At 32.4% G+C, this 14,424-nt stretch overlaps 2 protein-coding genes across 2 annotated transcripts; one reads left to right on the top strand and one right to left on the bottom strand.

Annotated features, from left to right (window-relative positions):
• Positions 1–3,126: 3,126 nt before the first annotated feature.
• On the top strand, positions 3,127–8,431 carry LOC100794734 (2,3-bisphosphoglycerate-independent phosphoglycerate mutase). The gene is made up of 10 exons (XM_003534568.4): positions 3,127–3,309; positions 3,523–3,705; positions 3,948–4,075; positions 4,428–4,578; positions 4,656–4,859; positions 5,496–5,920; positions 6,300–6,492; positions 6,575–6,670; positions 7,443–7,598; positions 8,076–8,431. The coding sequence occupies exons 2-10, from the start codon at positions 3,544–3,546 to the stop codon at positions 8,238–8,240; spliced, it is 1,680 nt and encodes a 559-aa protein (XP_003534616.1). The 5' UTR covers positions 3,127–3,309; positions 3,523–3,543; the 3' UTR covers positions 8,241–8,431.
• A 2,144-nt stretch (positions 8,432–10,575) lies between these two features.
• LOC100805521 (uncharacterized) lies at positions 10,576–14,341 on the bottom strand. The gene is made up of 2 exons (XM_041005193.1): positions 11,462–14,341; positions 10,576–11,350 (listed from the first exon to the last, which is right to left on the bottom strand). Exons 1-2 carry the CDS (start codon positions 12,000–12,002, stop codon positions 11,100–11,102), a joined length of 792 nt encoding a protein of 263 aa, XP_040861127.1. The 5' UTR covers positions 12,003–14,341; the 3' UTR covers positions 10,576–11,099.
• Positions 14,342–14,424: the final 83 nt, after the last annotated feature.

Consider the following 14,424-nt stretch of genomic DNA (forward strand, 5'->3'; position numbering starts at 1 on the left):
AAGGTACCATAGATGAATTTATTTAATTTTCATATTATACATAAATTTTGAGTCACATGATACAAAGTTTTCTAATTGTATCGATCATATCAACCATTTTATCAATGTTCTATATATATTTGTTTTTATTCATAAGAGTCGAATTAATTTCGATATACTAAGGTATTAATTTATAACAATTGGTGTAAATTGCTCACATGATTTAGAAATACTTTCTTTACATCTTTGGTGTACGTGACTCTAGATCAAAATGTGCCAACATTATCATTTTCATCCTAATAAAATATTTTGAACCAGAAAAAAGAATCTCTCTTTATAATTAATTAGTTTTCTTTTGAGCAGATGTTTCGGCAAGGTTTTATTAAAAGGTTTTACGGTCTGTAACCGCAATTATCTTGTAATGTCGAGGGTTTCGCGGTTCGCTTTACAACTATAAATAAATGTTAACATTGAAATTGCAGCAAACCACAGCCACTTGTTTTGACATTTTCTAATTAACTTTAATTTCCTTGAGACTACTTCCACACGTAACATAATTAAATACGATACTGAAGTGATGGCAAAGAATTTTAGAAAGTGGAAGTTCAACGATACCCCTATGATCACTATTAGAAAAAGAGTTTTTTATGACGGTTAATAAGTGTTTTAAACTATTTTAAACCGTCGTGTTAAAACCAAATAACTTTTTACCATTATTTTAAAAATCTTCTTTAAAAGTAAGAAACATTAAAAGACGGTTATATTTGTAATATTAATATTTAACAGAACCATGCCTTCAAATAATTCCTTGAAGCTCATCTTCCTTAATTTGTGTCCTTGTAAGCTTCTTCAACGAGGAATGCATGGTTCGGTATTCCCTCACATTTGCAACATGCCAGATATCTCCTCCAACCAATTGCAAGAAAGCTTCATGAGTTTGTTGTACAACACTATAAATCAAACTGCACATGAAGCAGCAATTTCGGATATCTGAATCTCAGACACCCTCTTACTCTTTGGCTCAGTGCACACAAGCTTCATGAGTTTGTTGTACCACTTTTGTGAAGAAAGTTTTTGTGTGGACTCCACCTTTGTTGTATCACAATTATTGTTCATTTTTACTCTCATTAACAATACAGAAAGGTGGAAACTTCAATTTTCTTTCCTTTTCTTCGCAAAAGAGACTTTCTCCGCTCTCTTTTCGTTGCAACTGTAAATTCGTCCCTGGTTTTGCTTTCTTTATTTCTAAATTACAGTCTAATTTATACTTTTCGGAACCAAATTGATTATTAACCTGTAAAAAAAATTAAGAACACCTTATTTATCCCAAATTCATATGGTGTACATCACAATATCACCATATATGTAATTATGATTATCAACAAAGATTTCTGCATAGACTATATTGTACCAATGTCATGTTAGAAAAAAAATCGACATGATACTTTTTGGCAATTTTTTTGAAAACAATCTCATTATTTATATATTAAATAATTATTACTTTATACAATGAGTTTTCTATTTTATTTATTATTTATATTTTTATATTCTCATCTCACAAATATTTTTCTAAAGTTCAAGGGAACACCTGGTTCTAGAAGGAAAAAAAAAAAACATTTTCCTTTGGAAAAAGAAAAGAGGCATGGAGAATGACGCTGTTTGCCTGCTGCCCACGCCAGCATAGTAGTAGAGCACGCTAGTCTGCTATAGAAAATACCTCCCATGTTTTCATGCTTCAGCCTATATATATATATATATATGACGAATATACCAAACATATTAACGAATATTCGGTCTGTTATAGTATAAATATTTTTAAACTCAATTAAAATAGAAATAATACAGATTAAAAAAGATTTAAACTTGTTTAAATACATAAATATAATTAATTTAAATCAATTTATAGATTTATATATAAAAATAATTTAAATCTAAATTTAATGTCTATATATTTATATCGTCATCCAATCACAAATTATCATTTAAATTATTTTAAGATAATCATTTTAAAAATGAACAAACTTATTATAACAAATTATGATTAAATGATTGGCATAATTTTTTATACTTTGCAAATGCATAACCTCTTTTCTCTTTAAAACTAAACTTAAAGAAAATAAAACAATTATATTATTCTTCAAAAAAAATTAAACTGTTTTCGGAACATTAAGACATTTTACTAAATTGTTATATATCTCTCGATAAAATGTAGACAATCAGTCAATTTTCTTATTCTAAACTAAAATTTGAAAGTTAGTTAACTCTAATTCAAGATTAAAAATAGTAAACTTAAAAAAATAGTAACTATGATATGATATCAACATTAAAAATAATAAATCACTAATATTAAAATATTTTTTTAGGATTAATATTAGAATAGTTAAAAAATTGAACTAAATTTTTTTGTGATGATCAAATATGATATGATCTCTAAAATATTTAGGAAGCAAAAATAATATCTAAATAATTTTTAATACTATGTTTCAAAATATTTTAATTATTATATCATTTTTTTAAGATTATACCAATTATTATGTTTATCATGACTATTGCATCACTATCATCATAACTATCATTATTGTTAATATTATCGTTCATCATTGACAAGGATTGTAATAATGATAATCATTGTGGTAGTTAATATGATGACAATAATAAATTAATTACACTTTTAAAGAATAATGACATAATGATTGTGATATTTTAAGATGTGATAATTATTTGAAACTAAGATGTGAAAATTGAAATATTAGGTTACATGAAATTTTAAATATTTTAACTTCAACGGCTAATTTTTTAAAATTTTGATTTAGTGATCTTATTAAAGTTGCATAACATATTTTATTCATAAATATTTCTATATAATTTTAGGTTTATTTATGTATATATATATATTATTAATATAACCATTTTTAATTATTATTCTAAATATAATTTTAAATTAATTATTTTAATCAACAATTTTACTACTTTATGATAATCTGTGATTGAAAAGTAATATATAAATTTATTTACATTAATATATTTAAATTAAATTTCATTTTTCTTTCTCTTCTATTCATGGCTACTCGTAATCTTCTCTCAGGATTCACGTGCCCAACTTTTTCTCCAATAAGTAAATAGAAAAAAAAAAAAAGAAGAAGAAGAAAGAAAATAGCGACGCTACTAGACTATACTATAACAGTTGTACAATAAAATTGTATTTATATACACCAAACCACACAACACACACAAGTCACAGGCACAAGGTTTGGTCTTGTTAGGTTACCTCTGTGACATTTGTGTTGTTAGTTCGTAGTTGCGGCTGACACCCAGAAAGAAAGAAAGCAGGTATGTTCCAACTGTCCATAGATGTCTCATATCACATCACATGTAACGGTTATTATAATTGTTAGTGCATGTCTATCTAGATTCGTCATTGAATCTGAATTTGAATAAAAAAGAAAAACAAAACCCAGATGGGTAATGAATGATTATTATTATTAGTGTATCTGAATGATGATGTTGTATATTTGGATTTACCATTGAATCTGAATCTGATAGGAAAAAAACAAAAAGGCGCAGATGGGTAGCACAGGTTTCTCATGGAAATTGGCGGATCATCCAAAGCTTCCAAAGGGTAAGACTGTGGCTGTGGTGGTGTTGGATGGTTGGGGAGAGGCCACACCCAATGAGTACAACTGCATCCACAAGGCTGAAACACCCTGCATGGATTCTCTTAAAAAGGTTCATTTTTTTGCACTTTTTGGATCCAATTTTTATTTACAGATTTCAAAGATCTATTGCTATTTTACAAACGGGGGTTGGGTCTTGTGGAAAACGGCTAGTCCCTCACAACATGACGAACCAAGGTTCGAATATGGAAGAGGTGTCCATTTTTAGTAGCCGACGGTGTTTCAAACAGGGTTGCCTCCGAACCGAAGTAGACTGGTTAGATGAAATTAATCAGGATTTTTATTGTCTTACAGGGTGCCCCTGAACGGTGGAGATTGGTTAGGGCTCATGGTACCGCTGTAGGCCTTCCAACAGAAGATGACATGGGTAATAGTGAAGTTGGTCACAATGCTCTTGGGGCTGGTCGCATATTTGCTCAGGGGTAAACTAAAACTAGCCTCTCTTTTTCATCTATTTGGCCCCATGCTTATGTTACTACCAAGGTTTTAAATTGTGGTCGCATGGCTGTCGATTTAGGGATATTGCGGGCAGATCCGGCCGCATTGGTTGTGGACTGTTCTTTATGAACTTGGTTACTGCCACTAGCAGTTAATAGGAATTGTGATCATGTACTTCAGTGGAATTGGGATTTATAATTGCACGCTTACCATCTTGAAATGTTTAGTTATTGTCTTCCCTATTAGCTATGCTATATAGTCTCCATTTCTTGTTTTAAAATCATTTCTAGCATGTGTGATGATTGGGATATCTTGGTTTGTGTTTGTTCATTTTAGTGCTAAGCTTGTCGACCTAGCTCTAGCCTCTGGAAAATTTTTTGAAGGAGGAGGTTTCAAGTACATAAAGGAAAGTTTTGAAAATGGCACATTGCATCTCATTGGGTTACTGAGTGATGGTGGAGTTCACTCCAGACTTGATCAGTTGCAGGTGATTATTTGGGGTTGGAGTTGTTTTTCCTTCTTGTGTATACAGTTTATTCTTTCTAACTAAGTATTTTTGTACAGTTGTTGCTTAAAGGAGTTAGCGAGCGAGGTGTTAAAAGAGTCCGTGTCCATATTCTTACAGATGGCCGTGATGTTTTGGATGGTTCAAGTGTGGGGTTTGTGGAAACCCTAGAAAATGATCTTGCAAACTTGCGTGAGAAAGGTGTTGATGCTAGGATAGCATCAGGTGGAGGTCGTATGAATGTCACAATGGATCGTTATGAGGTATAGTGACCTGGAAATGACCTTCAGTTCACATAACACGGACATATTTCATTACTGCTCATTACTGCACTCCCATACGGATTTTAGTTGTAATACCCCCCCCCCCCCCCTCCCCCTCCCCGCTTTAAAACAAATGTTAAAAAATGTTTTATATTTTCACAATTAATTAATTCTCTTGCCACTCTGTTTATTTGTATACAAGACTATTTTAATTCATTAAAAGATGGGATAGGCGTGTGTTAACAGCTATTATATCATAATATTTACAAATTTAATGGTAGTTTACTTTATGATGCATGATTACATATGTGAGCTGTGTTCTGCATTTCGCTTCTCTCTAAATTTGAAAATGTTATGGTCAATTATAGAATTCATTAGATAGATTGTGAACATTCCATTGTTTCACTTCAAATTTAGCTTTATATTTTATCATCTTATGCTGGTACTTAACCCACACCATTTAACTTTTTAACTAGTCTCTGTCACTGATTTTTGTGCAGCTTTGCATCTATTGTAATGCTATATTACCTCTGAAGTTTGACAAAGAAATGCAAAAAAATTGCTTTAAAAATTTGAAATGTTTTTATTTAGTGCATATTTCTATTTAAGATTCACTGTTTTCAAAACAATCTACAGAATGACTGGAATGTTGTGAAACGAGGGTGGGATGCTCAAGTTCTTGGTGAAGCCCCTTATAAGTTTACAAATGCTCTTGAAGCTGTCAAGAAGCTGAGGGCAGAACCAAAGGCCAATGATCAGTATCTGCCTCCTTTTGTTATTGTTGACGAGAGTGGGAAACCTGTTGGTCCGATAGTTGATGGAGATGCTGTTGTTACATTCAACTTCCGAGCTGATCGTATGACAATGATTGCTAAAGCTCTTGAATATGAAAATTTTGACAAATTTGATAGAGTTCGTTTCCCAAAAATCCGCTATGCTGGAATGCTTGAATATGATGGTGAATTGAAACTTCCAAGTCATTACCTTGTTTCTCCACCAGAGATTGACAGGACTTCTGGTGAATATTTAGTGTATAATGGTATTCGGACTTTTGCTTGCAGGTAGTTGTCTTTTATCACTATTTTAATCGTTAGTAGGATTTTTATTATACTGTAATTTATGGAAGACCATAATACTTCTACCTGCTTATTCTGTTTTTGTTGGTGAATGATGGGAACTGTGTGATACATGAGAAGCCACTGTGTTTATATTGATGGCCCTACCTGATGAACAAATGTTTCTCATTTGAGTCTTTCAAACTGGGGTTAATAATTAATAAGATAACAACTTTGTGTGGGGAGAAATGAGAGGTTTAAATTCATATCTCCTTTGAGACTTCCTTTGCAACATTTTGTTTACCTTAAGAACTCTTCATTATCTAGTACTTATCTGTTAAATGATGGCCATCATAGTCACTTGTATGAATTTCTTTGTCAACAGTGAGACTGTTAAATTTGGTCACGTCACATTCTTCTGGAATGGAAACCGCTCTGGGTATTTTAATTCAGAATTGGAGGAGTATGTGGAAATTCCCAGTGACTCTGGGATTACATTCAATGAACAACCATTAATGAAAGCATTGCAGATTGCTGAAAAGGCTAGGGATGCTATTCTTAGCGGGAAATTTGATCAGGTAACTAAATGGTTCACCGTGATTTTGGGAATCGTGATCTAATTAAACTTTTATTTACTCTCTTATTTTGTCTGTTGTATAGGTACGCGTCAACCTTCCAAATGGTGACATGGTGGGGCATACAGGTGACATTGAAGCAACAGTTGTGGCTTGCAAGGCAGCTGATGCTGCTGTGAAGGTATGAAGCTTAATTTTCAAATTTGTTGGAGCATTTCTTTAAATAAAGTTTGTTATATTCTTTTTAAGCTCTAGCTGAATTTTTTGGGAATTCTTTATTTCACGAGTAAAACTAGAGTAAAGTAGTATGCGGGTGATTAATCAGTATTAACAAGTGCACCAGTTTAAGCTTGAGAACATTCCGTGTGTTATGTGTATATAGAGAGTGATTTGGTGAGAAAGCTAATCTTATATGGGAAAAGAGAGGAGTGTATCTTGTTTGACTTGTATGCACAGTTAAGCTTAAGACATCAAGTCATGTGACTCTGAAGTGTTGTGTCTATCAATTTTTAAAATAACTAGGTTATGTTGAGAACTAAAATTAGAGGATCCAAGTTCCTTCACTCTGTTTTTTTGGCATATTGTCTGGTCAACTGAAGGAATTTATATCACCTGTTCCTTCACTCTCACCACTAATTGTCCCTTAGATGTTAATGATCAAGTTCTTTTTCCCTTGTTGGAAGCATTGACAATGGCAATTCCATAATCTTTTTGCAATTATTTGTCCTTTTTTCATTTTACTTTATAAATACAAATTATTTTTAGCTTTTTCTGTGGACTTGATTAACTCACCAAATAGCTTTATGCCCCAAATTTCTTTGGGTGGCTGGTCATTAATCTTGTTGTATCTTGCCAATTAAGCAATTACTGCTATAAAGAAACAAACAACAGAGATGAAGGCTAAATAGCTACTCATTGTATTGATTAATGTATATTTACATGTGTAATTGCAGATGATTCTTGATGCAATAGAGCAAGTGGGTGGAATTTATGTTGTCACCGCTGACCATGGGAATGCAGAGGATATGGTCAAGAGGGATAAATCTGGAAAACCACTTCTAGGCAAGGATGGAAAAATCCAGATTCTTACTTCCCATACTCTTGAGCCTGTAAGTTTTGCAAATTATGTCAGTCATTGATTAGAAGTTTACATGAATTACAATATTCTCTGCTGTCAAATTTCAATGAGTTATGGATGACTAGTGGGATCTCCAAAAATACAATTATAAATTTAATTTGGATAAATTGGTGTCTATTTTCAAAGGCTAATCAAAATGGCCCTTATCCAATCAATTCAGATAAAGACAAAACTTACATGCAGTTCCTTAGCTACTTTTGGTGTTGTTTTTCAATTAAAATTGAAGTTTTATTTCAGTAATCCACATAATATTTGCGATGTTTACCAAGATGAAACTTCAATTCTGATTAGAGAATAACACTAAAAGTACACAAGGATTTATAAAAGTTTTGTTCTTTAGATAAAACATTAAGATGCAGGCATTTCTTCTTTATATACTTGCATAGTAATTATTAGACACCAACCTTAATTTTGGTTCCAAATCTCATACTTTTCCTTGCTGGTTTAGGTGCCAATTGCTATTGGTGGTCCCGGATTGGCCCCTGGTGTAAGATTCCGAAATGATGTTCCAACCGGCGGGCTTGCCAACGTTGCTGCAACTGTGATGAATCTTCATGGATTCGAGGCTCCCAGCGACTATGAGACAACTCTCGTAGAAGTGGTTGATAACTAGGAACCAATAGATGAATTTTTATAATTTGAAAAACAAACAGGGAAAGCTGTAGATTGCAGCCCTCAAAATAATTGAAAGTTTTCATCCTTATTCCACATGTGTGGTGGTTTTGTTCTTATGAGTTACCAATACCAGTCTGCAGTTGACAGAAAAGTATACCTAATTAATGGCATTTTGGCACTCTCTTTTAACTTTCTATGATTATGCTGAATTACATTTGAGTTAGGTATTTTGTGATTGGCAATTTGCAAGGCCATCTCTAAATCATGCTTGTGAAATGCCTTTACTAGGGCTGATTCGTGTGTTATGATGTTGATGTGTCTCCTATTTCAATCATGCTTTACAAAACTTGCATTTTGATCGAATGTTGTGTTAAAAATTATGTGCCAATAGGATTGAATTTTACTGAGCTATGACCATGGAAATGGTTGTTCCTGTTATAAATTAATTTGACCGGTTTCTCTAGATAAATCTTTACGTACAAGTCTGTGTGTCAAATTTAAAATCCAATATTTGATGATATGCATTTTTCCTCTGAATCAGATCTAGAATCGTGTTTCAATTGGATTGTTTATTTCTAGAAAAAGGGTTTTCTTTTCTGTTTCCTTTTTTTTTTTCGGAATATTCGATATTGGAACTTTTGATTGAAGACTTAGTAGGATATAAGAATGGAAACATGACACGTGAATTTTCTTTTTGGACTAAAAATCTGACCAGCATCAATTAAGTGAAGAAAAAAAAAAACTGCATTCCAATTTAGATTGTGATATTACTTGTAACTATGTTAAATATTTGAAAATATGAATGATGAATTACAAAGATCTTTTACCTGATCGGACGACCAAAATAGGCAAAATGATAAGATAATTGATTTTTTTAATCATATTTTGGTTAGTTTTACAAACAAGAAAAATATCTATTTATATTTATACCGTCGGTGCAGTTCATTTATAAATTAGAATACTTTAAAATGTAATTTAGACATTTTTAATATTCTTTCTCTCTTTTTGGATTTGCATTTCAAATATTACCTCCACAACTAGCCAAAAATTCCTCTCAATCATCTTAAGATATCATTTTATCTTTATCTATAAAAGAAAAAGATTATACAAAATAAAATAAAAATACCTTTGGAGGAGGTGAATTTTAGAATCATTTTCCCAAAGAAAAATTAAAATCCGGTTTGGCTAGCTCCATCAAATGGAATGCTCAGGTTGGTTGGATTTGTACAATCGGATTTTTGAGAAGCAATAAAATACTCAAAGTCTCAAACCATGTATAGCGACCACCAATTTGACTGAAAATCAAAACCTAGTGTGATACAGCCATTTTGTATAAGATTTTAAAGGCTCTAATTTGACTTTTTAGAATAAAATTATGTTGACAAGATTTTTTCTTTCTTTGTATAGACCTGAAAGTTATTCTTTTCGTCAAAGTTCAAACACCCCATGGCGATGATGAAAGGAATCTAATACCATTCAATTTATTTAGACCAAAGCAAGTTGTTGATTAATACCTTCGCATTAGTAATCCGTCCAACTAGATAATTATGCTCTTTAATATTCGTAAAGATTGAAAACTGGCACAAAAATTCTTATCATAAATACCAGCTTAGCTCATGTGTCATGCTTAGAATATAAAAAAAAAGATTGATTCTAACTGTTGATATATAGTCTTCATTCATAAGTTTCAATTAAAGTTAAACATTTTTTTAAATTTTTTTTGTTAAACAGTTATCTTTTTTTATCCAATCATCAATATTTGAATTAATTTAAAATTTTAAAAAGTTAGTTAATTTATTGCTGCTCAAGAAATGACACATTTTATCCCTTAACTAAATTTAAATCATAGAGTATATAATGAATTGAAATCCTCATCTTTAAATAAAAAGATTTGTAGAAAGTATCTTTGAATGATAGTATGTCATCTTTAAAAGGATTTATTTAAGTAATGAGAGAAGATCACTTTTATAAATTATTTCACTTTCATTGCTTTCAAATATTTTTTTATTGCTTTCAAAGATTTATTTAAGTATGTCATCTTTGAACATTTAATTTTTTATTGCTTTCAAATATTTTTTTTAATTTTAATATTAAATTTAATTTGATTTAATAACTAGTAAAAAAATTCTTTCTCATTCACATCAAACCACTCTCTTTATTTCAATCCATTCTATCCTCTATTTATATCTTTTTCTTTTCTTTCTATTTCTTTCCTCTATTTCATTTCTAATCTAAAGTTAAAAAACAAAATGCCGTTGTGCCAAAACATGATCACAAAACACGAGAAATTAAAAGGTTGAAATAGCAGCATAAGAATAGGAGCATTAGGGGGTCTCAGTTCCGAGAAAAATCTTAGAAAGAAAAAATGGTTGCATAACAATGAACACTACAACACCGGCATACAAGACCATGTCCAGAACTCATAGGGCCTATGTTCTTACTCATTCTCCAAGAAAAACGACAATAGACAAATGAAAAACAGATTTATAGAGAGATTCACAACAATGACACAAATGAGGTATAAAATTCCATACAATCTGCCCTTTTTGCTTTCATCTCACATTGTCCCCTATGAATTCCAAGAGTAACTTTAAAAGAGTTATTGTTCATCCTCATACTTCATTTTTTTCTACCAATCTAAAAGGTTTAATGATGAGTGATGTCTCATTGGCCTCAAAATTTTTTCACTAGTGATTGTTCTTTACATAGAAACTAATTTCACATAAGCTAATGTTACAATGCTGAGGCAGCTTGGATTTTAGAGAAATCCGGTGCTGAAACAATATCAGCAAAATTGCAAAACCAAACATGGGATTCCTGGGGCCATGGAGCCAGAAGAAACCAGAAACTCTTGTCATTAGTTAGACCATACATGATCAAGATCATGTCTGTTACCAGCATATATTTCATTTCTATCTTCGTCATAAAAGAGGGCAGTGACTTCCTCCAAAGCCTCTGCAACTGAACTCCTTAATAGGCATGAATGACTTTGCTTGTTGCAGTTGCAAGCACTGTTGTTGCACTCGTCCGCCTTGATGCTGCTACTTGTTGCGTTCAGTTTAGCCACGCATTTCCCGGTCAAGATATCACTAACATTAATGGAGCCAGCTGTGCCAAGAAGCAGATTATAAAGATAATAAGACCACTTCAACAAATTAAGAGACGTTTATGATTACTCCATTCAGAAATCAAAGAACAATTAGTCTCAAAGATGATTACCATTGCCTTCCATCCATTGATCATCAGAATCTGCCTTGCAATAAGAGATAATGAGATCCTGGTCTTTTGTTATGTATGTGTTATTTGTATAGCAATCTGGATGCCACAGCTGGTGATCCTCAAATTGGGTAACAAGCTCCCCACAAAAGCTCCAAACAGATACTGTTCCATTTATGAAAGTAAGAAACAACTGATTCTCATTTTCTTGCTTGACTAGAAGCTTTTCATGAAATAGCTCTATGAAGTCCACTTGTTTATTCTGATGAAGCAGGTGTTTGAATGTTTTGAGAACTGTACCATTTTCAATGGATGTAATCTTGAGGGGAATATGACCACTGATTCTATTGAAAATTAATAACATGATGCTAGAACTATAACAAAACATCAAGTAATATGCATATAAAAGGAACAAAATCAAAAGGAAGATATAAAGTAACAAAAGAAGTAATTGATCAAAATAAAGGGAAGTATAGGAAGAGATCCTACTTAAAAAAGAAAACCAACCAAGAGAGGAGATAGAAATAACTTTTAAAAAGACCATGTACTTTACACCAAGTAGCTGTACTTAAAGATGATAGAATTACACACCAAGTTGATCTACTTAAAGATGACAGAATTACACACTAACCAAATACGCCAAAGTGTTAGCATAGATTATGTATTACCACAAAAGCCTGGCTTCTATACTTCTACTAAAATCAGTAAAGCTAATTAATGAAAAATTGGTTCAAGGACCTGGGGAATTGGCACCAAGCATTCTCCAAAAATGCAAACAAAGAAATACGTATAAAATCTAGCACTAAGTATAACACATTAGGAAAAATACATGTAGCATGTCATTTGTATTAATTCTCTTAAGCATTATAGCCCAAATATAAGACTTAACCTTAGAGGGAGCTATGGACTTACAATAGGCTTATCATTTATGATACTATATTCAATGTGTTTGGAATTGAAAAATAGATATGCACAATAAAAAGATCAAAAGACCAAATCCCTTTCCAGACTACACGAGAAGAGAACAAAGGATGATAGATGATAAGTTGTGGGAAATCCAAACAAGGAGCAGGAGGAATATAAATGGTCCTCCCAAAATCAACATGAGAACCATCAACTACCTTGAAAGAAAGCAATAGCTTAAATGTAATATAACCAAGTGAGATAAATCTCTTATAATCTTTCATATTATTAGCAACTCCCACTAGGATATTGATGGACCATTAACCCATGTACATAGAATGAGACTAAGAAACCAAAAGATGCATCTAACAGTAAGGCATGTTGGTGTAAGAGAGAAGAAAAAGGGATAAGGATGGAAATATGATGAGAGAACAAAAAGGTGTAAAGATGGCAAGAGGAAGTCATAGGTGTAAAGATGAAGGAAGTCATATAAGGGAAGGTCTGGAAAATGAGGTGATCATCTGAGAATTTTTGGAAAATAAGCTGTTAATTTTGGGTTTACACTTTATAGAGAAATTTTCCCAAGCTGTAAAGGGCTGAGCTCCATTCCATTTATTTGAAAAAGTACAGAGTGAAAGAGATTCTGAGAGAGTGGCAGCAAACTTACAGAAAATGTATGGATGAATTGATGAGGACCATGCATATAGGGATCTTGCATCAACTGAAATACAGGGCCAGGACAGGGATAAAGTTAGTGGAAGTAACCATAGAAGGGTAAGTGGCAATTGAGAGATGACAGGAGACACAAAAGATAGTGTGAGGAAACTAGATGTTCTTTACATCACTAGAGAAGACACACATGGGAGGATATACAGGGCTGGAAGTTGCTTAAAAATCAATCGCATTCCAGAAGATGAGAAGATGCTTAAAAGTAAACTTCTCATGGTTTTAGTGGTGTTTTTCCCATATTATGAGCTTGAATCAGGTGAGGACTGTGGGAGAAGATAGGAATCTGTTTAACAAAACCTTGAAATCATTTAACAAAGAAACTTTTCTTTCTCTCACATTCACAAATGAGAAATTCACCCAAAAACAGCTTATTCAGTGCCTCAATTTCATTAAGGATTTCATCTTTCATGTAATAAACATGTTTAGGTGGTGTGGTGCAAAATATATCTAAAGCAAGAGCTTAACCAGAATCCAAAATGACCAAAGCATTCAATAAAGGAAGTGAATCTGTAAATCTTATTTCAAAATTATGACCACCTCAACCATCAGTCATAAAATAAGGACCCCGAATATTTTTTACAAGCGAACAATAAGATCAAAATACCCACAAAAGTTGACACAATTTATTTAGCAGATAGGTTTTTTGCAGAAACTGAAACTTGTAGAACAAAGATTGCCCAAGAAAAACAGAAACTACCTGATCTTGATGTCTTAAACATTCTATCTGAAATCGAGTATAGCAAGGTGTGGTCTTTAATTAAGATCAAAGACCTTGTAAATACTGAGCATTGGGCGAAAGTGTGTTAGATAAAACAACCAATGAACATAGCAAACACTTAAATAACAGATTAACAGTAGAGGTGGAATAGAAAGATAAGAGAACGAGGAAGGTACCTATTTTCTGCTAAGTAAGTTAGGACATTTTTTTTTAGATTATCAAACTCTACATATCCAGACCATTTCAAACATTCAGACTGGAAAAGAGAAAACCCGGCATCCGGCTTGCCCCTCCGAATGTATCTAAGAACATAAATGAAAAATCATGTAAGCAAAATAAGTTTTAAACATCGATCAAAGAGGAGGATTTGAATGGATAGACACAGAATGCAATCACTCAATGTTTTTGGATCTGCATTTGAAAGAGTTGAATATCTCATGAGCATTAACGAATACCGTAATAAGTGAGTCGTTGTACTTATTGTAGAAGAGGCTGTGGATGACTTCATGAGGGCAGACATTCAAAAAGCAAATCCTCTCATTGGTTTCTGCATGGAGTTCACACACAAAAGCTTATTCTCATGGCTTCTGTAAAATATAACAATGACTAACTAATG

Source organism: Glycine max, chromosome 9 (genome assembly GCF_000004515.6).
Source record: "Glycine max cultivar Williams 82 chromosome 9, Glycine_max_v4.0, whole genome shotgun sequence".
NCBI classification, from domain to species: Eukaryota; Viridiplantae; Streptophyta; class Magnoliopsida; order Fabales; family Fabaceae; genus Glycine; species Glycine max.